The sequence below is a fragment of the Larus michahellis genome, chromosome 4 (assembly GCF_964199755.1).
Source record: "Larus michahellis chromosome 4, bLarMic1.1, whole genome shotgun sequence".
Taxonomy (NCBI): domain Eukaryota; kingdom Metazoa; phylum Chordata; class Aves; order Charadriiformes; family Laridae; genus Larus; species Larus michahellis.
Genome location: NC_133899.1, coordinates 94075279 through 94098166, shown reverse-complemented (window position 1 = coordinate 94098166; position 22888 = coordinate 94075279). Strand labels below are relative to the sequence as shown.

Here is a 22888-nt window from a genome sequence, read left to right as displayed (position 1 = left end):
CTGTGTAGGGTAAGGCTGAGCCTTCTCTGCCTTCAGTCCGCTTCCCTGGAACCTTGTTGGGCTGTGGGATGGCTTTGGAATGCTTCATTGTGCCGCGGCTGGTCAGAAGTCACCAAAGATGGGACCTGGGTGGGCAAAGGAGGACGCCCGCTCCCTGACTGCTAAGGCCAGTCTAAAGGTGAGGGTCTCCCAGTCCAGGCTGGGATCCCATTGCTTGCTGGGCATCGTAGCGGGGCCACCTACGTTTTCCCTGGGGGTAGATCTTGGGTCTTTTCCTCGGCACTGGAAGAAGACGACGAGACAGCATCATTTCCTCTGCCATTGCTGAGGCCGCTCAGTGGAACAGCTCTGCGGGGGGGAGGGTTGGGGTTTGGGGGTTTTTGGAGTTCTGAATGCGTGCAACTGGAAACAGCTCTGGACTGTGAGGGACCTGCATCCCTCTCCCTACCCATGGAGACGTGTCCAGCTTTGGAGTCCTCGGCACAGGAAGGACATGGACCTGCTGGAGCAGGGCCAGAGGAGGCCCCGGAGATGCTGGGAGGGCTGGAGCCCCTCTGCTGTGGGGACAGGCTGAGAGAGCTGGGGGGGTTCAGCCTGGAGAAGAGAAGGCTCCGGGGAGACCTTCCAGGCCCTCAAGAGGCTCCAGGAAAGCTGGGGAGGGACTCTGGATCAGGGAGGGGAGCCATGGGACGAGGGGGAAGGGTTTCCCACTGCAAAAGGGGAGATTTGGATGAGATCTGAGGAAGATATTCTTGGCTGTGAGGGTGGTGAGCCCCTGGCCCAGGTTGCCCAGAGAAGCTGTGGCTGCCCCATCCCTGGAGGGGTTCAAGGCCAGGTTGGACGGGGCTTGGAGCAACCTGGGCTGGTGGGAGGTGTCCCTGCCCAGGGCAGGGGGTGCCACTGGGTGGGCTTTAAGGTCCCTTCCCACCCAAACCATTCTGTGATTCTATGTGTCTGGGAACTGACGGGCCACCGGAGTGGCGATGGTTCAACTCTGCAGAAGAACAGAGGAGGTGAAGTGTTTTTCCCAAGGTGATACTCGACGCCTGTGTCAGGGCTGGCACGCGAATACTGATGCTGCGCTTCAATTTGAAGTCCATCCTTCTTGTACGCTCGTTCCCACATCCCTGCCATTCCGTGCCACTCTCATAATCAGAATTAAGGCAGGTGGGACGTGTTGGCTGGCACCGCTCGGCTGCCGGCGTGGCACGGGGCCGCGGTGCCCGTTGCTGTACGTGAGGTGAGGGCAGCGCGGGGGTCCCTCCTGCTGCGAGGGACCTCCATAGCCCCCGGGAGCGGTGGAAATAGTCGTCCTGGATTCCTCCAGCCGGGAACCTGCCAGATGGATTCTGCCTTCCAAACTGCAAGGGTTGATTTTTCCATGAAATTTGACCATTTTTTGCCAGAAAACTTGCAGGAGAAGAATTTTCTCTGCGGTTTCTTCCTCGCTGTCAGATTTGGCTGAAATCAAGCAACGTATTCGCGAATGGTATTGAAGAGGGACAGGCAAGACAGAGGACTTGATTGCAGACATCTCATTTCCTTAGGAAATTGGACTAAAAATAGGAGAGGAACATAACGGAGACTTCTTTTTCTTGACACACACACCCCACACACACACCCCCCCGCCATTCCCAGCTGGGAATCAGCTTTTTTCCTGAAATCTGAGGTTTATTGCTCTTGCTGTTGTCTCTGGGCTCCAGATGTAGCCGAGCCGTGGATGTGCCTCTCGCCAGCTTTGGGGGAGCGACGCAGGAACACGGTGGTCACGTGTGATGGATGCACAGAAAGACACGGGGGGAAGCACACGCCGGCCTGCGATGGCAAGATGAGCCTCTGGGTGAGATCTGCCTGGTCTCCAAGGTGAACCCTCCGGCTCCCGCGGGACAATCCCTGTTTTATCTGGGGCCCCTTTCTCCAGCCAGAGCTTTGCCCTGGCGGCATTAACAGCTGTGGCTCTATCTAAGCTGTCGATAACCCTTCTCCCCGCCCAAGGTGAGACACCCACTTGGCGCTGGTTGTGTGCTGATGTCTCCTGGAGGCACCAGCGATGTTTGCTCTCGACACATGATGCTGTCTATAAATATCAGACGAGTTTCGTGTTACCCTGAGCACCGACCGAGGCAGCACGGAGGGGCTGTGCAAGCAAAGTCACGCGAGGTGATCTGGCAGAGAGGTCCCCGTGCCGGAGAAATGCCTAAAGCCTTTGGAAAAGAGAATGTGAGCCTTCGGCTGCTCCGCACCCTGGGTCCGGTCCCTTCTGCTGCAGTGGGCAGCGCTGGAGCCGTGCGTGCCTCTGCGCCGCGCGGGCAGGCTGCGTCCCGGAGGTTGCTGGAGACGGTCGAGATGTTGCGGGTCTTTTCCCTTCTTCCCGGGGCTCCGTGCACCCGCAACGCACATCCAGGGCCGCTCCGGCTGCTGCTCGGAGCACTTACGCGTTGCCTGTGCCAACCCTTGTGTAGACACACACACGTACACCCCTACGCTGTGATTTAACGGCCTGGCAGCGCTGCCGCGCCAAAGCACGTGCAAAGGCTGTTTCCCGGCCTGGTGCGAAGCCTCAGCTCTGCGACGCCGCTGGGGATCTGTCGATCTGCCGCTGGGGATCTGTCGATCTGCCGCTGGCGTGTGCGGGGCTGGGCCGGCTCCTCCGGGCCAGGGCTGGGCTGTGTCCGGCGAGGATCCTCCTGCGCCCGAAGGATGGGATGTGGGGAGGCTGGGGGCTAGGCCAGCTTCTCCCGTCTTTGGTAACGTGTCTTGCGCGCAGCAGGAGAAATCGTGATTTTTTTGTAGAGGTTTTGGGGGGGGAGGCAGCACCCTGCCCGTGTTCCCCGCCCGGGGCGGTGTTGCGTCGCTTCCCCGCTCTCTCCTCGCTTCGCCCCCCTCCAGGTGAGCAGCTCCCCGGGCCGGCACCCGCCTGGCCTCTGGCGGGGGGTCCCGGCGAGACCCCCCCCGGAGCCGCTCTGCGTGCGGGGAAACTGAGGCACGATGCCCGCGGCTCCTCCGGCTCCAGGTAGCGGCCGCCTCCGCTGCTGCCGGGGGCACCCCCTCTTCGGGGCGGAGGAGGAGGAGGAGGAGGAGGAGGAGGAGGAGGTGGGCATGGGCTGGGACCGCCCGCCCCGAGCCCGGGGCTGAGCCCGCCCGGCCCCCGGGGCGGAGCCGGCGGGGAGCGCCCGGCGGAGCGGGGAGCGCGGCGGAGCGCGGCGGGTCCCGGCCCCGGCCCCGGCCCCGGCATGAGCTTCCCGCGGCCCCTGCGCCGCTCCGTCAGCCTCAGCACGGCCCGCAGCCTGCGCCTCGTCGTGCTGGGGCAGAGCGCCGTGGGCAAGACAGGTAGGAGGCGGCATCCCCCCCGCATCACTCCGGCATCCCTCCTTCATCCCCCTCAGCATCATCCCCTTATCCCCCCTGGCATCCCCCCTGCATTCCCCCTCCGCCCCCCGGCATCACCCCTGCATCCCCCCAGCATCCCCGCTCCATCCCCCTGCACCCCTGGGTCTCCTTTCCCCGGCGGAGGGACTGAGCCCCCCAAGGTCCAGCCGGGGTGGGCAGCAGGCGGGGGCTCTTTCAGAAAGCCGGGGTGGGGAATGAGTTTCTCCGGGGCAGCTGCAGCATCGCCCAGGTGGACCCTGAGCCCGCTACGTTTAAGGGCACCCAGTTTCCCTCCCCTCGAGTGGTGGCGGTGGGCGCTTTGCAGCCCAAAACCGTCCCCAGCTGCGCGGCGAGCCCAGGGCAGTGGGTCAGGGTGGGAGGCTGCTGACCACGGGAGCTTCAGGACCGAACGCCGAGCTCAGGTTTGTGCTTTTTTGGGTACTTGGAGTTTGCTGCTCGTTTTCAGCAAATGGAGCGGGGTTTGCGGAGCCTCGTGGCGCAGCACTGGGCTCGGTTTGCCTTTGGGAAAACTCCTTTTCCCTGTACTTTGCTCAGTGCTCTCCCTCTGCGGCTGCCAGGGTGGGGATTGGGGACGTGGAGCTGGGAGCACCTGAGCTCTCTCCATCCCCCCGACTCCTGCCGGGGCATCGTCCTTTCCCCCCTTCCCACTCCTCTGGCCCAGGCTGCGAGCGCCCGGGGGCAAAGGTGGCCTCCCCTCCATTCCTGCGCAGCACCCAGCGTGCCAGGAGCGGGGCCGGGAGGTGCCGGGTGCTGGCGAGGAAAAGTGCGTGTCCACCTTGGTTTTATCACAGCAGGGCAGGGGAGCAGCGATCCACACAGAGCCGGGGGGGACACCCGTGTCCTTGGGGCCAGGGCAGCGTCCCGCTGGCTGGTGGCTCCAGAAAAGGCATAACCTTTAAATGTGCGGCATCGGCGGCACCTCCGCCTGGCTGGTGGCCAGCAGCGGGGGCTGTTGGTGCCGGTGAGGTTGCGTTTCCATATACAGTAACCGGCGAGCCTCTCGCCGTGCTGCCCGGCGAGTTCCTCTTGCCCGGCATTAGTGAAAAATAGTGATTTCCCTGGTGAAAGTAAAGGAGGCAACTCCCTGGTCTCAATTACCAGCCTGGCATGGGGGAATGGGAGCAGGGGAACGGGGCTCAGCTCCGGGCACCCCCAGAGAACCAGGGGGGGTCCATGTGCGGTGTTTGGCCTCGAAGTCCCTGCAAGCAGCTGGAGCGGCGAGCGATGGCTGTACAGAGCGTACAGAGCGCCTTGGCTCGCCCCCACCCCGCTGGCACATACGCGCTCCCCCCGCCAGCATTCATCCCACCCAGCGCGGAGCGAGTGCCTGGGGGCTTTGGGCCCCTCCTGTGGGCAAGCGAGAGGCTGCCGTGCCTCCTCCGTGGGGTGGGAGCATGCCGAGGGGCTTCGAAGCTTCCTCCGGCTGCCACGGTGGGGCCGGGTACCTGCAGGGTCTGCCTGGCACCGGCTCAGCTCCGCGGGTGCCTCCAACCACCCAGACCCTTCAGCAGGGCTCTTTTGCCGTCCTCTTGAGCTGTGGCAGTGACACAGGCCATGAAATCAGGGCGGAGGGAGGCAATCAATACATGGAGGAGAGCAGGAGTGTTCCAGGAACCGGCAGCAGCCCCTGGAGCAGGCACGCGATGCCCCGTGGGATGGCAGCTGCCCTGGTGCAGGTCTCTCCCCGTCCCTGTCCCCTCGGGTGCTGCCCTGCACGTCCTCTCCCGCGAAGGGACAGCGTGTCGCCTTTACCGGGTGCCGTGCCCGAGCTGCCGGGTCCTGCGGCGAGGAAACCTGTAGGTGCTTTCCCCTGCCCGGCGGGACGGTTACAGCCTGGGTGATGGACGGGAGCATCTGGCCTGAGGGACCCGTGTGCGCAGCACGAGGAAGGCGGCAAAAGCATCGGTGGCGGCGCTGAGCTCCCACGGGGCTGGGGAGGACGGGCTGGGGGAGGCGGCTGGTCCCCGGGGCCAGGGGGAGCCGGGGCTGCCCGAGGGGGCTGGGAGAGAAGGGGTGCCACACGCGGGGGTCCCGGGTTTGGGGAGGGAAGGGGAGGATGAAGGTGGGCTTCATCCAAACCTGTCCCCAAGCCACCAAGCTCCGGGTCCCAGCAGGAAGCGAGGGGACCCCACGCCGGAGCATCCCCCGGCGCTGCTGGCTGGGCTGGGAGAGCTGGGGGGGCCGAGGAGTGGGAACGGTCTAAAGGGCGGTTGAAACAGCTGCAAAAGATGGGAAAACCCCGCAGTTCTCAGCAGAAGAGTTTGATTTTTTTGCAGCAGTTTGGAAATCTTCGCGATCCAGTGACCCGCGGCCCCAGATCCCCCGAGCGGGGTCGGGTTCGGGCACAGACCCACGGCTGGGCCCTGCCGGGAGCCGAAAGGTTTGGCCGGGGCTGCGTAAATCACCTGCGGGAGGCTGTAAATCCAGCCTGGCCAGAGCCTGCCTTATCCGCGGCTGCCGCCAGCCCGTGTAAACTTCGCCGTACTTCAGAGGGGAGCTCTGCTTCCACAGCCCGCGCCGCATTGATGCCGGGAGCCGCTGCGCTCGCAGGAGGGACGTGCTCGGCGCGGCACACGCAGAGCGGCACGTGGGCGCGGGGCTCGATGCCGGCCGGGAGGCAACCAGCCCGTCCCCGCGCCGGCAGATTAATCCTGCGGCGAACCCTCCCGTAGTCATTCCTAGAGGCCAAACTGAATATAAAATTAACCCTTTCGGCTTTGGGGCTGCCCAAGCAGAGCCCTTTCTGAGGTTACTGATGTTCAAGATGGGGAGAAAAAACTCCATATAAGGCTGCGTGGACGTGCCGAGGCCTCTCTGCCGCATCCGCTCCTTCCCATTGGCAGCTCCGCTTGTGTTCTTGCTCTCCGGCCAATTTTTAATCAATTTAATTGGCTCCTCTTCTCATACAACACCACGCGCTCCGGCTTTGGGTGCCTGCCGAACGTATGACACAGAATCAGGTGCTTTCCAAAAATCGCCCCTGACTCCTCTCGCTCTCCGGCTGATAATTTGGTCGTCCCTTTGAAGCCGCCGAGACGTGCCTCCCGCCGGATCCTCGGTTATCCCCGCGGAGCAGTTCTGCTAAATTACACGATTCTTCCGTCAAACCCCTTCTCTGGCGGGCAGGGTGGGAGACCGGGGGGCGGTTGGAAGGCTGGAGGATGGCGATGCCCCACGCAGGAGCCGGGCAGGCGGCGGGGCAGGGGATGCTGCTCGGGGCAGAGATGCCGGGGCTGGGGAAGCAGAAAGGCCGGCTCCGGTGGGGAGCCATGTCCCCGGGGCAAAGGCAGAGATCCTGGGGTGACGGTGCGGGTGTGCAGGGGCAGGACGTGGGGGGTGTCTGCCCACGGCCAGCGGCGACAAACTGCCCCCCGGTTTGCATGGGGAAAGCGAGCGCGGTGTGGGACTGCACCCGTCCTGCGCTGTGCGAGCTTTCCATCCCTGCCTTGTTTTCTGGGGAAGGATTTAATCCCGTATCCCAGTTTCGGTGAGGGTTATTCTCCCTTCACACTCCTGCTCCGTCTCCTTCCTCCTGCTGCGTGGCCGCCTGGTGCGCAGCGTCTCCGTCTGGCCCCCCCCGGGCTCTGTACTCCTGCTTTGCTCTTGCTGTTATTTTTTTTTCCCCTGTTCCCACTCATTTTCCACCAATTTCACTTTCCGGCCCTGTTGCCTTTCCGAGCCAGCTCTCAGCCTCTCCACTGCCTTTGACTCCTGTCCCCGCGCGGCCTGTGCGCACCCATTACCCTCATTAACGCCTTGAAGGGCTTAAGCGTCCCTTCCATTAGCCCTGCTCCCGCGCTCCCTCCCAACCACGGCTTCCGCCAGAAAATCGCACCCAGGCATCGACGCTGCGTTTCCCAGCAGCTGCCTCGAAAAGGTGGAGGGTTGCGCCTGGGAGCAGCGCATCTGGGGCAGCCTGGAAGGGCGTTTGGATCGGCTTAGACCCGGAGGGCCACGCGTGGAGATTAGTTGTGTCACCTCACCCTTCCCAAAGCCAGCCCCTGAGCGGGTGTTTGCACTGCTGCCGGCTTTTTGGCCCCAGGCACGGCTCCCCTTCGTGCTCCGGAGGGAAGAGCTGAGAGGCAGAGGAGAGCTCGCTGGCGCTGCCAGGGGAGAGCTGCCTCCGGAGATGCCGGGGCTTTCCGTGTCCTCCCTGTTGCATCCTAAAGGCAATTAATTCCCTGCAGGAAGATATTCTGGAGGGCGGGATGGAGATGAAAGTGAATAGAAAAACAAGCCCTTGGGCTTGGCCGGGGGGTCCTTTGCCAGCAGAAGGGACCTCAGGAGATGCGGTTGGGCTCCTGCGGCGATCTCTTCTCAAGCCTGGTTGCTCTCCCGCTGATCAAAGGCTCCTCCAGCACCGGGGGCTCTCAGGGGCTGGACCCTGCGCCGCCTCCTCTGGTGTTTCCCGAGCAGAGGAGGGATGGCATTTGCATTCGCTCGGTTGCTTTGTCAGCTCCACGGCCCACAGCCGGGCTCCCACAGCGTGGCCGTCACGGGGCTGCTCCCGAAATATCCCCTCGGTGCGAGCCGAGCTGCCGACCGCAGCCCCAGGCGTGTGGACACGCTCCCACACATCCCCACATCCCACCCATCCCCACCACCCGCCTCCTCTGCGCGCCCGCCGGTCTCCGCCAAACCACCCGTGATTATCTCAATTATCCCCCCCCGGACAGGACGGCCCGTGTCAGCGAGCCGCCGCGGGCTCCGCGTGCCGTGCCCTCGCTGCGGGCGCCCCAGCAGCACCTTGGCTTTGCCGTCGCTCCTCCCTCCCTGCGACAGCCAGGGGGGACCGCGCGCTGCCCGCAGTGCCCGGCCCCCCAAGCCGTGGCTTTCCCTTGCCGGGCAACGCAGTTGTCTTGCCGTGAGCCCCCGGTAGCCTTGCAGGCAAGTTCTGGGCTGCTGGGACACTGATGGCAGCCAAGCACCACCCGCTCCCCGGCGCCTCCCCGGTGCTTCCCCTTCAGCCCGAGCATCCCGGCTCCTCCCAGCGCGCCCGGGCCTTTCTTGTGGGGTCCTTCAGGCTGCAGGTGGGAGAAGTCAGGCAAAAAGCAGGTTGGCTTTGCTTCAAGGCAAAACCGCGTCCCCAGCTCTTCAGCGCCGGGTTCCTGCATCCCCCATTGGGGTGCTGCGAGCCTCGCCGCGTTCTTCCCGAAATGAGCCGGCTTGGCGGCGTCTCACCAACGGCTTGGCGGCGTCTCACCTGCTTCTGCCCATTTTCACAGGCGCCAGTTTCCCCTTGTCACCTCCCCGTGCCACCCAGGGAGCCGGCGTGGGGCCCGCGATGGCCCTGCCGTGCCGGGGGGCTGCTGCAGTGCCGGGGGGAGGCTCCGGAGCAGGAGACCGGGATAAAGCCCAGCACTTACCAGGGCAGGGACAGATGCGGTTTTGTGGCCCTTTGGCCACTTTGAGGACGTTTAGCCAAGCCGGACGCCGTGTTAGCAGGAGGGACGGGTAAGCTCTGGCTCCCTCCCTGCCCCCTTCAGTCCAGCAGGATTTCTGGCACCTCCAAATCGCTTCGTTACATAGAAAGCCTCTGCTTTTTCCCCCTGTTTCTCCTTCTGGCCCTTCGCCGGCTGAGCCCCAGCCCTGTCTGCTGGCCCCGTTGCTGGAAATACCCGTCCAGGGACCTTGCACCACGGCAAAGCTTGTGCTGCCCCTTAGGGAGAAGCATAAGGAGTCTCTCCGATTATTTTCTTTGCAGTCCCCCGGGAGCTTGCCCACCTCAAACAAGCCCTTGCTCTGGAGCCGCGCTCTGGCTCCTCCAGCCTGGCCGGGCGGGGGGAGACGATGAGAGGCAGAGCTTTTCCCCAGCGAGGAGCAAGCCCTCGCGGTGTCGATGGAGCTGTCGGGCAAGGCTCCAGCGCCAGCAGACCTCCACCCAGCCGGGCATTAGCCTCTAATTTGGGCTTCGCGTCTCCCGGTCTCTGGTGCAGGGAGATGTGGTAATTGGATAAGAGGGGTTTAATTGCCCGCGCTGCTGTGCCCAGGCTGTTCCTGCCGTTCCTCGCCCTTGCAAGGAGGAGAAATCGCGGCCGAAGGATTTGGTCTCCGCGCTGGTGCTGTGCCAGCAGGGGGAAGGGCAGGGTGTTTCCCAGCTTCGTGCCCCCGCGCGCCGGGGAGCTGCAGGGAGCCGGACCCCGTGCGGGGCTGGAACAGAGACAGCGGCCCCCGCCTGTCCCCAGCATCCCCGCGCTGGGGGTGCGCATCGCTCAGCTCTCCCCCCCCGGCTCCTAACGCCTTCCCTGCCTGGTTTCGCTGCAAGCCACGGCTGGCGTAAGGGAGAACCTCCTGCTGCGCCGTGCCCCGCGTTCCTCCGGCTTTGGCCTTTTGATGAGTTTCATGAGAAATGCCCGGGGCCTTTCCCTTCTCCCTGTGCCCGGGTCAGGTTAAACAAACAGCGCTGAAATTCATGGGACGCGTCCGGGCGGTCCTACCCTCAGCGCCGGCGATGGAGAGGGAGAGCCCGGCCTGGCACCGGCTTTCCCCCACGCCGAGCTCGCCCTTGGGCAGCGGTTGGCTGCAGGCCACCGAGGGGATCGCTCACCCGCCATAAAACTTAAGCACGTGCATAAATCTTGGCAGGATCAGGGCCAGAAAATGCAATTTATCGACCCGGACCCTGCAGGGAGGTGGATTGCCCGTGCGAGGAGCCGCCTTCCCTGTGCGCCGGGCTGGGCTCGGGGCAGCGGCTCTGCCGGCGATTTGCCGAGCGCGGTGAAACACTGGCCGCCTCGGCCACCTCCTGTGGCGCCTGGCCACCTTGGCCACCTCAGCTGCTGCTTTCGGGGCTCCTGCGAGCAGGACGGGTGTTTCTGGCAGCAGCAGGAGCGGTTGCTGTCCCGGGCGAGGGGGGGATGGGGTTTGCCAGTCCCGGGGGGCTGTCGGTGCCTCCCACTGCCGTCGGGCTGGATCTCCTTGGCGTGACGGGCGTCTTGCTGCTGCGGCGAGCGGGCAGCTCTGGGCAGAAGTGCAGAGACCTCCCCCTCTGCCTGCAGCATCCCGTCGCGCGGTGGGTTTCGGTCCCTGATGCGAGCGTTTGCAAAGAACATGCGAAAACGATCCATTCCTGGGGCGGCGACGAGGTTATTTTGAAATGCCTGTGAGCTCTGGAAGCGTTTCAGGAGAGGCGAGGTGCGAGCTGCCCTCCCGGGTGGGCTCCTGCCCGTCCTGACGCGCTTTTCCGGCGTTGTACCCGGGGTGAAACAAGGCGGAGGACAGCCTGCACGGGGCTGTGCCGTCGGCTGGGGACTTTGCGGGGAGAAAAGAGGGCTCGTAACCATCTTGGTCCAAGGCGTCCACCCGGGCAACCGCGATCCGTTCCCAGCCGGCTTCACCCTCGCCTTTTGCCGCCGGGATCTGGCAATTTGCTGCTTTACCGTAGTCCCTGGTTGTCACAGGGCAGCCCCGGCAGTGTGCAGCCGGGTCCCAGCCTCTCTGGGCACCTTCGAAGATGCTTTTCCCAGCCCTGCGATACCCTGGGCCGGGCTCGCGGCGTCGCTGCTGGGGTGTCTTCTCCTGGCGCCCCGGGCACCGTCCCGCGAGGCCGGGCAGAACCTTGCTCCGTCCCTCCTGCCTCCGTCAGCCGATGGTCCTCCGCAGTTTGATCTCCCCACCCTAACTGGGCCCGTTGTTGTTGTTTTACAGCGTTGACCGTGAGATTCATCACCAGGAGATTCATTGGAGACTATGACCCGACCCTCGGTAGGTTTCTCTTGTTGCTTTCTCTGCTGCCCCTGGCTCAGCCCGGAGGCCCCGGTGCTCCCAGCTCACCGTACTCCCTCCTCTTCCTCCTCGACCAGGCTGGCAGCGGTCGGAGCCACCAGCCGTCGTGGCACCTCCCTGGCTCCTGCGTCCCTTTTCCCTTTTCTGTTGTTTCATTAAGGCAAAATCCGTTGGGACGAGCCGGCGGCGTGGCAGAAGGAAGCGCATGGGGCTTAGTCATCCTCCTGCTGGGAGGTGGCTTTTGAGGGCAAGGCGGTATCCGAGCCACGGGAGCAGTGACCGGAGCTTTCCTGTCTTGCAGGGCTTCTTTTTTTGCACTCGGGTTTGAGGTTTTTGGGGCGCTGAGGTCACGTCCCTGCCGAAGTATCCCAGATACCGCTGGCTGTGCATCCTCCTGCCCAGCGCCTGCTGTCACCCGCCGGGCTGGGAAATCTGGGAAGTCTCAGTGTTGCTCTAACCCGGCGGGGTCACAGGGGACCCGAGGGAAAGGCTCGGTTTGAGAAACCACCCCGCCGCTGTCCCGTCTGTGCTCTCCATCCCCGCTCCTCGCTGCTGTGCTGAGCCACGCTTTCTTTCCCCCGGAGCGCGGTCTGGATTTCCTCTCTGCCTGCGGCTGCTTCCTCCGCTTGGGCTCGCTCCGTGCGCTGTGATAAAATACAGGCACCGCACGGTGAGCGTACCGGCGGCTTCCCGTGCCGGAGGAGGGGGACGGTGCCTGCCTTATCCCGTAGTTGGCCAAGCCAAGCGGGATTCTGCCCCGTGGCGTGGTGGCACGGCGTGACCGAGCTGCTCCGTCCGCGGGGAGCGAGGCGTCCCGTGGAGCAGGCTGCGCCCGCAGCCGTTGCTAAGCAGAGCGAGGGCCGGTTTTATTGCCTGCTGGTGTTAGTGGAGCTCGGAGCGGTTTCTGCGCTGGAAGAGCTGCCCAGACGCACGACTCGCAGCCGCTTTTATCGCTCGGAGTCGCTCCCCGCTGCTTTGGAGCCGGAGTTCGGCCCCAGCAGGGTTGGGGCTGGGTTAGGGCTGCGTTAGGGCAGGATTTGGGATGGGTTTGGGATGGGTGAGGGATGGGTTGGGGCAGGGTTGGGGCTGGGTGAGGGCAGGATTTGGGATAGGTTGGGGCTGGGTTAGGGCTGGGTTAGGGATGGGTTGGGGCAGGTTTAGGGCTGGGTTGGGGCTGGGTTAGGGATAGATTAGGGCTGGGTTAGGGCAGGATTTGGGATGGGTTAGGGCTGGTTTAGGGATAGATTGGGGCAGGGTTAGGGCTGGGTTAGGGATAGATTGGGGCTGGGTTGGGGCTGGGTGAGGGCAGGATTTGGGATGGGTTGGGGCTGGGTTAGGGATAGATTAGGGCAGGGTTTGGGATGGGTTGGGGCTGGGTTAGGGATAGATTAGGGCTGGGTTAGGGATGGATTGGAGCTGGGTTAGGGTTGGGTTGGGGCTGGGTTGGGGCTGGGTTAGGGATAGATTAGGGCAGGGTTTGGGATGGGTTGGGGCTGGGTTAGGGATAGATTAGGGCTGGGTTAGGGATGGATTGGAGCTGGGTTAGGGTTGGGTTGGGGCTGGGTTGGGGCTGGGTTAGGGCAGGGTTAGGACCATGAGCAGGGTCTCGAAACAAACCCAGCTTTTCCTACCCTCCTGCTGAGCCCCTCTCCCTTTGCAGAAGCATCTCTCCATGACCCCCTTTCTCCTCCAGCTCTTCAGTCACCGCTGCCCTTTTATTTCCAGCAAGGCAAAAGCCGGCCGGGCGCTGGCTGGGTCTCTGCTGCCCCATGGAGATGCCGGGCTCGATGCCGTGGGCACAGGGCTGCCCTTCGGGCACGGGGACAGGCTGGGGACCAGCTCAAGATGTGGCTGCAAAACGGAGGCCACCCGGGCTGTGGGGTGCAGCAGGTGAAAACTGACTTCTCCCCATAGCTTGCGTTGAGGGCACCTTGGCTGTTATTTGCCACCCAGGGGCTTCTCTCAGTCACGCTTTTCTGTCTGTCCTCCTCCAGAAATGATTTATAGGCACATGGCCGTCATCGACGGGGAGATGGTGCACTTTGAGATCCTGGACACGGCAGGGCAGGTGAGCTCACGCCGTTTCACACCTGGCTGACCCTGGAAAACATCATTGGGGCAGTGATGCACAGGAGCCCCTCTGCTGCGAGGACAGGCTGAGAGAGCTGGGGGGGTTCAGCCTGGAGAAGAGAAGGCTCCGGGGAGACCTTCCAGCCCCTTCCAGGCCCTCAAGGGGCTCCAGGAAAGCTGGGGAGGGACTCTGGATCAGGGAGGGGAGCCATGGGACGAGGGGGAAGGGTTTTACACTGAGAGAGGGGAGATTTGGATGAGATCAGAGGGAGAAATTGTTTGCTGTGAGGGGGGTGAGCCCCTGGCCCAGGTTGCCCAGAGAAGCTGTGGCTGCCCCATCCCTGGAGGGGTTCAAGGCCAGGTTGGACGGGGCTTGGAGCAACCTGGGCTGGTGGGAGGTGTCCCTGCCCAGGGCAGGGGGTGGAATGAGATGATCTCTAAGGTCCCTTCCCACCCAAACCATTCTGTGATTCTATGTTAAGTGTGACTTGCCGTTGAAGGCAATCCCTGCTTTTCCACCAGCTTCAATCTGTTGTATCTGAAATATTGATCACATGTTTATCTTGGAAAAAGGGTGTTTTGAAGAGTTTATGTGTCTCTAACAAGTTACAGTGTGCTTTCAGCTGAATATTTCCCCACTCCCCTGACCTGTGCGGCACAGCTCTGCTCCCCGCGTCGGAGGAGCATCCCGACGGCAGGAGACGGCTCGAGGGAGCGGGAGGGCGCTGGGTCCGAGGAGCCACCACCAGCAGGTTGCGGGCAGTGGAGAGCCCTGTCCTGGCTTCCCATCCAGCAGCAGCTGCCTTTAGCGGCGCTAACCCTCCCCTCGCCCGCGTCAGGATGGAGCTGATTTGCTGTCCCCATCCATCGGTTTGCCCAACCCATGGGATTCCTGCCCTGGGCTACCCGTGTTGCTTTGCACCTCACTGCTGTGCGCGAGCCCGGGGCCAAAACCTGCAGGGGATGGTGACGGGCCCCCTTGGGAGGTTTTCTAGGTTGCAGCCAGCGGTGTTGGTATTTAGGAGATGTTGGGGCTTCTGCTGTTAATATGAGCTGGTCTGCCCCGGCAGGAGGAGGATTCCCTGCAGATAGAGGAGAAGATCAAGTGGGGCGATGGCTTCGCGGTGGTCTACTCGGTGACGGACAGGTGCAGCTTCGACGAGGTGATGCGGCTGTGTTTCCTCATCAACCACATCCACTCCAGCCCCAAGCGGAGCGGCGGGAGCGAGCAGCCCCCCGTGGTCATCGTGGGCAACAAGAAGGACTTGCAGTTCGACAGGATGGTGTCCACAGAGGACGGCGAAAACCTCTCCAAAGCCTTGAAGCTTCCTTTCTACGAGATCTCCACCCGCGACAGCTATGAAGAGACCGTGGCGGTGTTCAACACCCTCTACCAGGAGCTCATGAGACAGGGGCATTTCTCCCCGGGCTCCTTCAAGAGGAGGACAGTGTCGAAGCTGATGGAGAAGATCCCCAAGATGCAAGCCAGCTCCACCTTGAACTCAGCAGGCCGGAGCCTCAGCTTTAACTCCTTCAGGGACTACATCCCCGAGTGAGCGTCCCTGCTGCGGGGTCGAGAGGGACGGCCCAGCCGGGACTGAGGGACGGGCCATCCTGCTGCGACGGTGCCCGCGCTTCAGCCCCAGGCTTGAGGAGCAGCTCCTGGGGCTGTGCCGGCTCCCAGGAGGGGAAGGTTAAGAGGTGGGGAGGGTGGGATTGGGGTCCAACAGCCTTCTAAAGCCCATAGGCTTCTACAAATGGGCTTTGTGTCGGCAGGGAAGACGTTCTTTGTCCACCTTACCCCTTTGCCCCCTCTTCCTCCTCCTGCACGGCTGAAGTCAGTAGTGAAGGTGGGTCGTGGTGACTTCAGTGGTGTTGGGTCAACCCCTGGGGGCTCAGAAGTGTTTCTGAGGGATCCGACCCAGCAGAGACATGTACATATGGGTTTTCCCGCTCCCCTAAAAAGGCTTGCTGGGTCTGTTTGTGCCCTGAGACGTGCACCCGCAACGCCGGGGTGACCCCCGAGGGTCGCGCTGGCTCCGGGGCTGTCGCCAGCCATCCCTGTCCCGGGGAGGATGGATGTTACTTTTCCTGCTCAGTGCTGCTGGTGGGTAAAATCCCCTGGGCTGCTCAGAACCTTCCCCGCCTGGCTGGCTGCTCCGAGGGGGCGGTCGCTGCCCACATCCCTCCCTCGGTGCCCCCAGACCCACCCGCCGCGTGGGTCGGTGGGTGGCGGGGGGCTGTGTCCCCCTCTGCCTCCGCTGTGGCCCTCCCCGAAGAGCCAGGCCAGCGGGTTCCCCCATCCGCAGCCACCAGCGTCCGTCTGTCGGAGCCCGGAGCTGCGTTTTGTCCCGGTTTTCCCCTGGGTTTGTGAAGCGAAGCGGCTGCAGAGAGCGGGGCAGACCCCCGTGTCCCCCCGCCGGCTCCCACAGCCCTTCTCCCTCCCTGGCTGCCCACGGGCTGGCACCAAGGGCATGGTTAAAAGCAAAACAGAGATGTGTTTACAGTGTGGAGGGGGAAAAAAAAGCCTCTTAATCCCTGGCTTTTCTGAAAAGCCATTTTTTAACATCTCGGGCTGCTCGGCGCGCTCTCCTTTAATAACACTGTAAATAAAGTCCCGGGCAAAGGGCAGCGACGGCAGCAGATGTGGCTGCTCCATCTCGGGCTGAATCTCCATGCCCGGTGCTTTGCTGGGGTGTCTGCCCCCGCCGAGTCTGACCCCTATTTCGTGTCTCTGCCTGGGCTGGGGCAGCGTCCCCGTCTCCGGGGGGAGGCAAACGGAACAGACGGCCTTTCTCATGCACACGGAAGCCTCCGGCTAAGATCAGGCTTCTCCAGCCCAGAGGAACCGAGTTCCCGGGGCAGCCCCTTCCGTTAACGCCTTTGCCCCGCGACTGCCGAGCGCAGGGCGAGCAAAACCCCTGGCTGGCAGTTTGCGGCATGGATGCAGCGGAGCCGGTACCGGGAGGTGGAAAGCATGCTCCTTGCAGGGACACCCCCCCCACCCCCCACCTTGTCTGCTTATTAATTGCTCCGTCCCCAAGGGGAAAATCGCCGTGGCCTGAGAATTTGTCTTTTTGCAGAGCCGGGGCAGCAGAGGCGCGGGCAGGAGCAGGGCCCGCAGCGAGCGGCATCTTCTCCCCGCAGCATCGTTTCTCCCCCTCCCTCCCGCTGCCGAGCGCTGTGCTGCCGCTCGAGGTGACTGTGCTGGAAGACCTGCGGTGTCCCCCCGTGTCCCCCCTGTAGTGACCGGTCCCATCGTCTGCTGCCGTGTCCTGTGACAATAAAAGCCAAGTTAACAACTGCCTGCGATGCTCTCCTGCCTGCGAGTGTCGGGAGGGGGTTATTTTATCACGCTGCTTCCCTTTTGGGAGACTGCAGCAAAGGGGTGCACTGGGAGGGGGGGGGATACGGACTTTAATTAGGGCTGGGCACCCCCCTTACCTTCTGCCCGAGCCCCAGCACCACGCGCCTCCCTGGCTGCGCCGTCCCTCGGCAGCGGGGAAGGGCAGGCGGAGATGGGTGCTGGGGGAGCGGATACAGCCGGGCTTCCTCCGGAGCATCGCAGCCCGGGGAAAACCCCTTATCCCACCTCCCCTCCGGCCCCAAAACCCCCTCGGACACCCCGTCCCCTCTCACGGCTCCCGGGGGTGCGTCCTGCAGCTGCCCGGGTCTCGCCAAGGGCTTGTTTCTCCAAGGGTTTCATTAAATCCCGCCTGCGTTCACGTACCCGCGTCCCTCCCGTGGGGCGAAAACGAACCCCGTCGAGGGGCCGGGCCAAGAGAGCAGTTCGGGACGGCTCTTTTCCAGCGTCTTAATTAAAATCCTGAATGCCAGCAGTGGGAAATGCCGCCGGGAATGCTGCTCCGCTCGCGGCTCTGCTGAGCAAAACTGGGCTTTAAAGCCTCGGGGAGCTGGTGGAAGGGAAGCGAGGGCTGGGGGGTTTTTTGTTTGTTTTAGGGTTTTTTTTTTTGTGGCATTCCCAGGAGAGCTGAACACTGCGAGCCGGGCTTGGGGTTTTGTGGTCTGGCAGCCGGAGCTGGAATTTGCTGCTCGGGTTTGGCTGGGAAAGAGCGGCTTTGGGGAGGTGCGGAGTGGGGGACCCGGCCAGCGAGAGCCAGCCCGGGGCCACCAGGATGGGGAGAGACGAGCCCGGTGGCTACTCAGACACAGCCTTCAGCCTCACTCGCCCACCAGCGGCTCGGGGCTGCACTAACAGCTTGGGAGGGACTAAAATCCCATTGGGATGCTGGACATCTGCTCCAGCCTTCCGCTGTGCCACCGAGGCTTTGGGTGTCCTGGAGCGTGTCCCTGAAGTCCCTGATGTCCCCAAGGGACTGTATTTCCTCGCTGGCTCCAGCTCCGGGTTGGTGCAATGCCGGGCGCCGCAGAAACCCACGTTATTCGGCATGAATTATTCAAAATGATGAACGAGCGAGGACCAGCTTGTGAGCAGAGAGCCCGGCCAGGCGCCGGAACAGCATCCTGCGCGCTCCCGGGGGAGAGGAGCGCTGGGCACAGCGGGGAGCCCTGTCCTGAGCTGACCCTGCGCGTTTTTCACAGCCCCAGGAATTTGGAAGGTTTCCAGCCCAAAGCTCGGTGTGGGCCCCCCCCCCCCCCCGCCGAGGCCAGGAGGCAGCGTGGCCCTGCTCACCTGCTATAATTAGCAAGGAACCTCATTAGCATCAGGCTCAGCTGCTGTCAGGGAGGCCAGGGGGAGCCTGTCAGGGCTGCTAATTGCTAATTACTGAGAGGCTTTAGTGGCTCTCCTGGGGGCTTCCCTTCTCAGGTACAAAGTCTTGAGGGTGTTGCGTGCACCACGGGGGGGAGAAGGGGGGGGGTCCCCTTGGGGTTACGGGTGCCCTCGAGGGGGATGCACTGGGGTAGCCCCATACATCCAAAATCCCTGTGGTGGGAGCTCTGCAGGGCTCAGCAAGAGGGGAGGAGGAGGAGGAAAAAGAAGAGGAGGAGGGATCATAGCATTGCGCAGGTTGGAAGGGACCTTTCAGATCATCGAGTCCAACCGTCAACCCCATGCTGGCAAAACCCGTCACTAAACCATATCTCTAAGCACTGTGTCTGCCCGGCTTTTACATCCCTCCAGGGATGGTAAGGAAGAAGGTCTCTGCCTTCCTCGGAGCAGAGCCTGCAGCTTCAGAGGCTCGGGGAGGCGGGTTAAACCGGGCCCCTGGAGCGGAGGTGCCCAGACCTCCGTTTTGCAGCCCCTTGGAGGTGCTCGGTTCTGTGGGGACGCGTGACCTGCAGCCGCCTCCTTGCTGAGATGGGCAAATGCCACTAGAATAACATTTAAGGGGATTTTGGGGTGGAAGCCAGGAGTGCGTGGTGTGAGGGCTGTGGTTTGGTTTGCCTTGGAGACCTCCAAAAACCCCCAAGCACCCTCGCGGAGGACCAGGGACGCTTCATAACCCGCACAGGGAGGAGAGACTGATGGAGCTGGGGTGTCCCGTACTCATCCTCTGGGCAAAGGTTCCTGTGCGCTGCTGGAAAATGCCACCCCACTGGGGACACGTGGGGATCTGGAGGGTTGTCCTGCACCTGGACGCCATCAGTCCCTTGAGCCCGACGCCTGGGCTGTGGTGGCTCCGCTCCACGGAGAGAAGTGGAAGAGCTCTGGTCTCATCATCCCAAAGGCATCTCCAGGGCAGTGATTTAATTTGGCGAGCATGCCGGCTGCAAATCTGCTTGCCAGACTTCTGGGAAGCTTGGAAAAGGCAAATGGAACAGAAACATCCTCCCCAAAAGCTCCCTCGCCTGCCGGTCACCACCAGCAGCTCCTGGCACACCGAGCCTCCTTATATGTCCCCTTAACCCCGGCTGCAAATGTCTTCGCCGAAAAAACAAGGTGTTTGTGCACGGCGCGGGCTGAGCTCGGGACGTGTGGCTGTTTTCCCCCTTCGTCGGACTCGGGTTGAGTGCTCCGGAGGGAGCCGGGGCGGTTGCTCTCTGGGCCGATGCTCCGGCCCTCCTGGTCCCTGCTCCGCTGCTCACACTCCCCGCGCGGCTCTGGGGAGCGTCCCCCAAGACGAAGCCCGTTACAGGGGCTGGGGCTCGGCTCCAGCAGCCAAAGGCTTTTCCCAGAGGGAAAACCCGGCCTCGGGTGGGGTGGGAAGGCTGGTTTCGGTGGGAGCTGGGATCGCCTCTTATCAAGGGGCACAGAATAAGCCCTCGAGGCGCGATGGAGCTGCTCCCTCTTTGCCACGGCAGCCTTTATCATTGGTCTTCTGTGGTTTTTTGTTTTTTGTTTTTTTTTTAAATTAAAAAATAGAGGTTTGGGGCTTTTGGAAGGCTTTTGAGGAGCAGTGTATGGATCTGGCCCTGCCCCAGCCCAGTTCCTGGGGAGCGGAGCTGCTGGTGGCATCCTCGGAGCAGGTCCTGGTTTTACAGACCCAAAAGGAGCGCGAGCTCTGCTCCCGTGCGCCGCTTTGCTGCGAGCCCAGAGCAGAAACACGGAGGTTCTGCGGGCGTTGCCAAGTTTCCTGGCTTTACGATGCCCGACCCGGGGGCGTCTGGGCCTGGGGGTGCGGGAGGGCAAGCCCCATACAGGGGGCTACCCCCGGCACGGCGGGCTCCTCTCTCCCACATCAGCAATTTTAGGCGAGTCCTGTGCCACGAGTGTGCTGGAGTCACGGGCTCGGTCCCCGCCACCCTGGGTGTCCCGTGGCTGTGGGGCTTTGCCTGGGGCGAGAGGTGGAGACCTTCTGGCATCTGGGGGCTCCTGGCCCAGGCGGACACGGTGCGGGGAGCGGGGGCGGGGGGAAGAGACAATAGTCCCGTGCGGTCGTTTCCAAATGCCGCTACTATTTATATGCCCACGTCCTCAATGCGAGTCCCGCTGCTCGGTTTACTGCCGTTATAAATAGCTGCGAAGTTGCCTGGGAGTTCATGGAAATTCGGGATTGCTTTCCAGGGGGGAGTTTGGGGGCTGAGATTTCAGGAGCTATATTGTCCTTTTTTCTTTATTTTTTTTTTCCCCTTTTTCTTTTGGGGGCTCCGCTCTGCTAGCGAGCACAAGGCTCCCTGAGGCACGGAGGATCCCAGCCCAAGCCGAAGGCGTTTGCTGGCCCTGAATGGAAAGGCTGGGAACTGCAACGGGGAGACAAGCACAGGGCAAACAGCCCCGCGGAGCATCAGCTGGCTTCTGCCCGGCTTGGATTTTTTTTTTTCTTTTTTTTTTTTTTTTTTTTTTTCAGGTATCCCCTACAGGTCAGGAAAGAGCAGATAAAGCAGGGGTAGGTCCCGCGGTGGAGGGGATGGCAGGACGGGTACGTCCCTGCTGGCAGGCTTCGGGCAATCTGCTTTGGCCCGTCACTCAATCTCCTGGGTATTGTATATAATGGAAAAAACGGGGGTTTTGGGTGTAGGCTTTTAAGGTGTTGAAGGAACCGTCGCCCCGGTGAGAGCTTGGCCAGAGCCCGGGGGATGAGGCTGCTCCCCCCCGGGGGAAAATCGAGGAGAGACGCCAAGTCCTGGAGGCGCTTCGCTGCTCCCACCCGGTTCCTTTTGTTCTTGGCCAACCCACACATCGCTCTTTTCTTTTTTTTTTTTTTCTTTCTTTCTTTCTTTTCTTTTTGTTTAATTTAATAATAATATTAAAAATAAAGTAAACAAGCGTCCCCAGTACAGCCCGGGCGTACCGCTGGGAAGCTGCGGCTCTGATCACTGGTGCTTTGAGGCCGTAGAAAAATATTGATGGTCGGGGCTGGTCCCCTCCCAGCGCGGCCCCCGCTCCTCGCCTCTCGTGGAAAATCCCTGCGGCTCCTTGTGCTCTCTGTTTTTCCAGCCAGCCCAAAAGGTAACAACCGGATTTTCATAAGGTTGCGGTGTGCGACGTACGGGGCGTACTGCAAACACAGCTTCTCTCGCGATCCGAAATCCCGACGGGATGAAGCCTTAGCCCCTGTTTTCTGGGTGTTTCACCAAAAAGCTTTGGTTCTCCATCTCTGCTCGTTGGTGCTGGTGGGTTACGCGTATTTCCAGCCGCCCAGCCCAGCCCTGCCCTGGGCACCAGCGGCCCCAGCAGCTCCATCCCACCCATCCCAGCAAAACCCCTCCGGGGTTTGTAACCCGGAGCCCTTCGGAGGTGGCACAAACACCCCTCGGCATCCATCAGGCTCGGAAAGCCCCTGCGGGCGTAAAATGGGAAACTCAGGGTCTTCTCAGACCGGCAAAGTCAGGAAGGGGGAAAAGATGCCCCGTTTTGCAGAGGAGGAGACTTGAAACCATTAAAAACCCCTCTGGAAGAAGAGGGGCGGGTCGGCTCGCTGGGAACCAGGCAAACCACACCAAAACGGTTTTTTGTCTCCTGCGACAGGTCGGGAGAAGTGGTGGCTGTTGGCGGTTTGAGGAAGCCCAGCCGGGGGGAAGCGGGGCTTCGAGCTCTTCGTGGGAGCCGGGTCGAGCTACGATTTGTGATGGGCAGGAAAAATGGTAAAACTATTCCTCCACCCCCAAAGAGCAAAGGAACCGGGGAGGGGGTTCAGCCCAGACCCCCCCGCACGGCCGCCTCTCTGCAGCGCTGGTGGGGAGCGGGAGCTAATTCGGCAAAATATTGAGTTGCTGAAACCTGCGGCAGGATTTTTCCCCGGAGTGCGAGGAAGAGATTTGAGCTGCTTTTTAAGAAAAGCTTTGAAAAAAATCCCCCCGTTTCCCTGGGATCCCACCCGGGGGCAGCCCCCCCCCAGCCCGTGATAATAGCATCGTTCGGACTCGCCATCCTGGGGTTTCTGTAATCCCGTCCCGGAGCGACTGGCGGCCCCTCGGCCATCCCGCAGCTGGGGTTTAATCCTGCGCCGTGTGACAGGGCTTTGCCTGGAGCAGCTGCCAAAGAATCCCATCGTCTGCCCCCCTCCCCGGCCCGTTTTGGGGTGAGAAACGGGGAATTGCTGATCCCTGTGCAGCTTTTCTGACTGTTTAGGGCTACCCCTGCACCCCCGTCCATCCCTCCCCACCCTGGACCGGAGGGTTAAAGCCTCCTGGTGCGCCGGGCACCGCAGCCCCAGCCCAAGGATCGGTTTTCTCATCTCCTCTGCCCTGTTTCTGCGTGGGTTTTAGCCAAACTGTGCTTTTGCTAGGGCAGATAGGTTTATAAAAACCCATTTTAAAAAGTGGCAAATCCCACTATTATTATATATTATAATATATTATATATACGTTATAAATGATCCCAGTAGTTTGGTCGGGTTTGTGTCGTAGCTGAAGAGCTTTGAATCCCTGTGGGATTTTATTAACTTCCACTTGTTGCCTTTTTCCAGGTGGTGGGGTGCGCGGAGCAGCGCGGGTCCCGTGGCCTTGCCCGTGAATCTCGGGTGGCAGAAGCACCCCTTCTTCCTTCTTCCTTAATGGTTTTCCCTTTATTTTGACTAGCCTTCGGTCCGTAGCCCTGACAGCTTTTTTGGGGGGTCCCGCGGGAGTTGTGCCCCCTCTTTCTGCAGCGCTTCGCCCCCGGCCCTGTCTCCATCCCCTGCTGTTCGCTGCCGTCTCCTCTGGCCTGGCAGCTGGGAGCGTTTTCCCGGGTGATCCCCGCTCCCTTTGGGGACGGACGGCGCTGCCCCCGCCTCATCCTTCGCCTTTCGGTGAATCCTGCCGCCTCCTCTCTCCTCATCCCGCATCCCACCTTTCCCCCCCGCCAGCAGCTGGGCGATGCCTGTCCCGATAGGACCGACCTATTTTTCCCCCTCCACCC

General features: G+C 62.2%; 1 protein-coding gene across 1 annotated transcript; it reads left to right on the top strand.

Annotated features, from left to right (window-relative positions):
• The first annotated feature begins 3123 nt into the window (after positions 1-3123).
• Positions 3124-16492, top strand: LOC141742999 (ras-related and estrogen-regulated growth inhibitor-like). Its single transcript, XM_074586662.1, has 4 exons — positions 3124-3330; positions 11038-11094; positions 13110-13183; positions 14256-16492. The coding sequence occupies exons 1-4, from the start codon at positions 3234-3236 to the stop codon at positions 14739-14741; spliced, it is 714 nt and encodes a 237-aa protein (XP_074442763.1). The 5' UTR covers positions 3124-3233; the 3' UTR covers positions 14742-16492.
• Positions 16493-22888: the final 6396 nt, after the last annotated feature.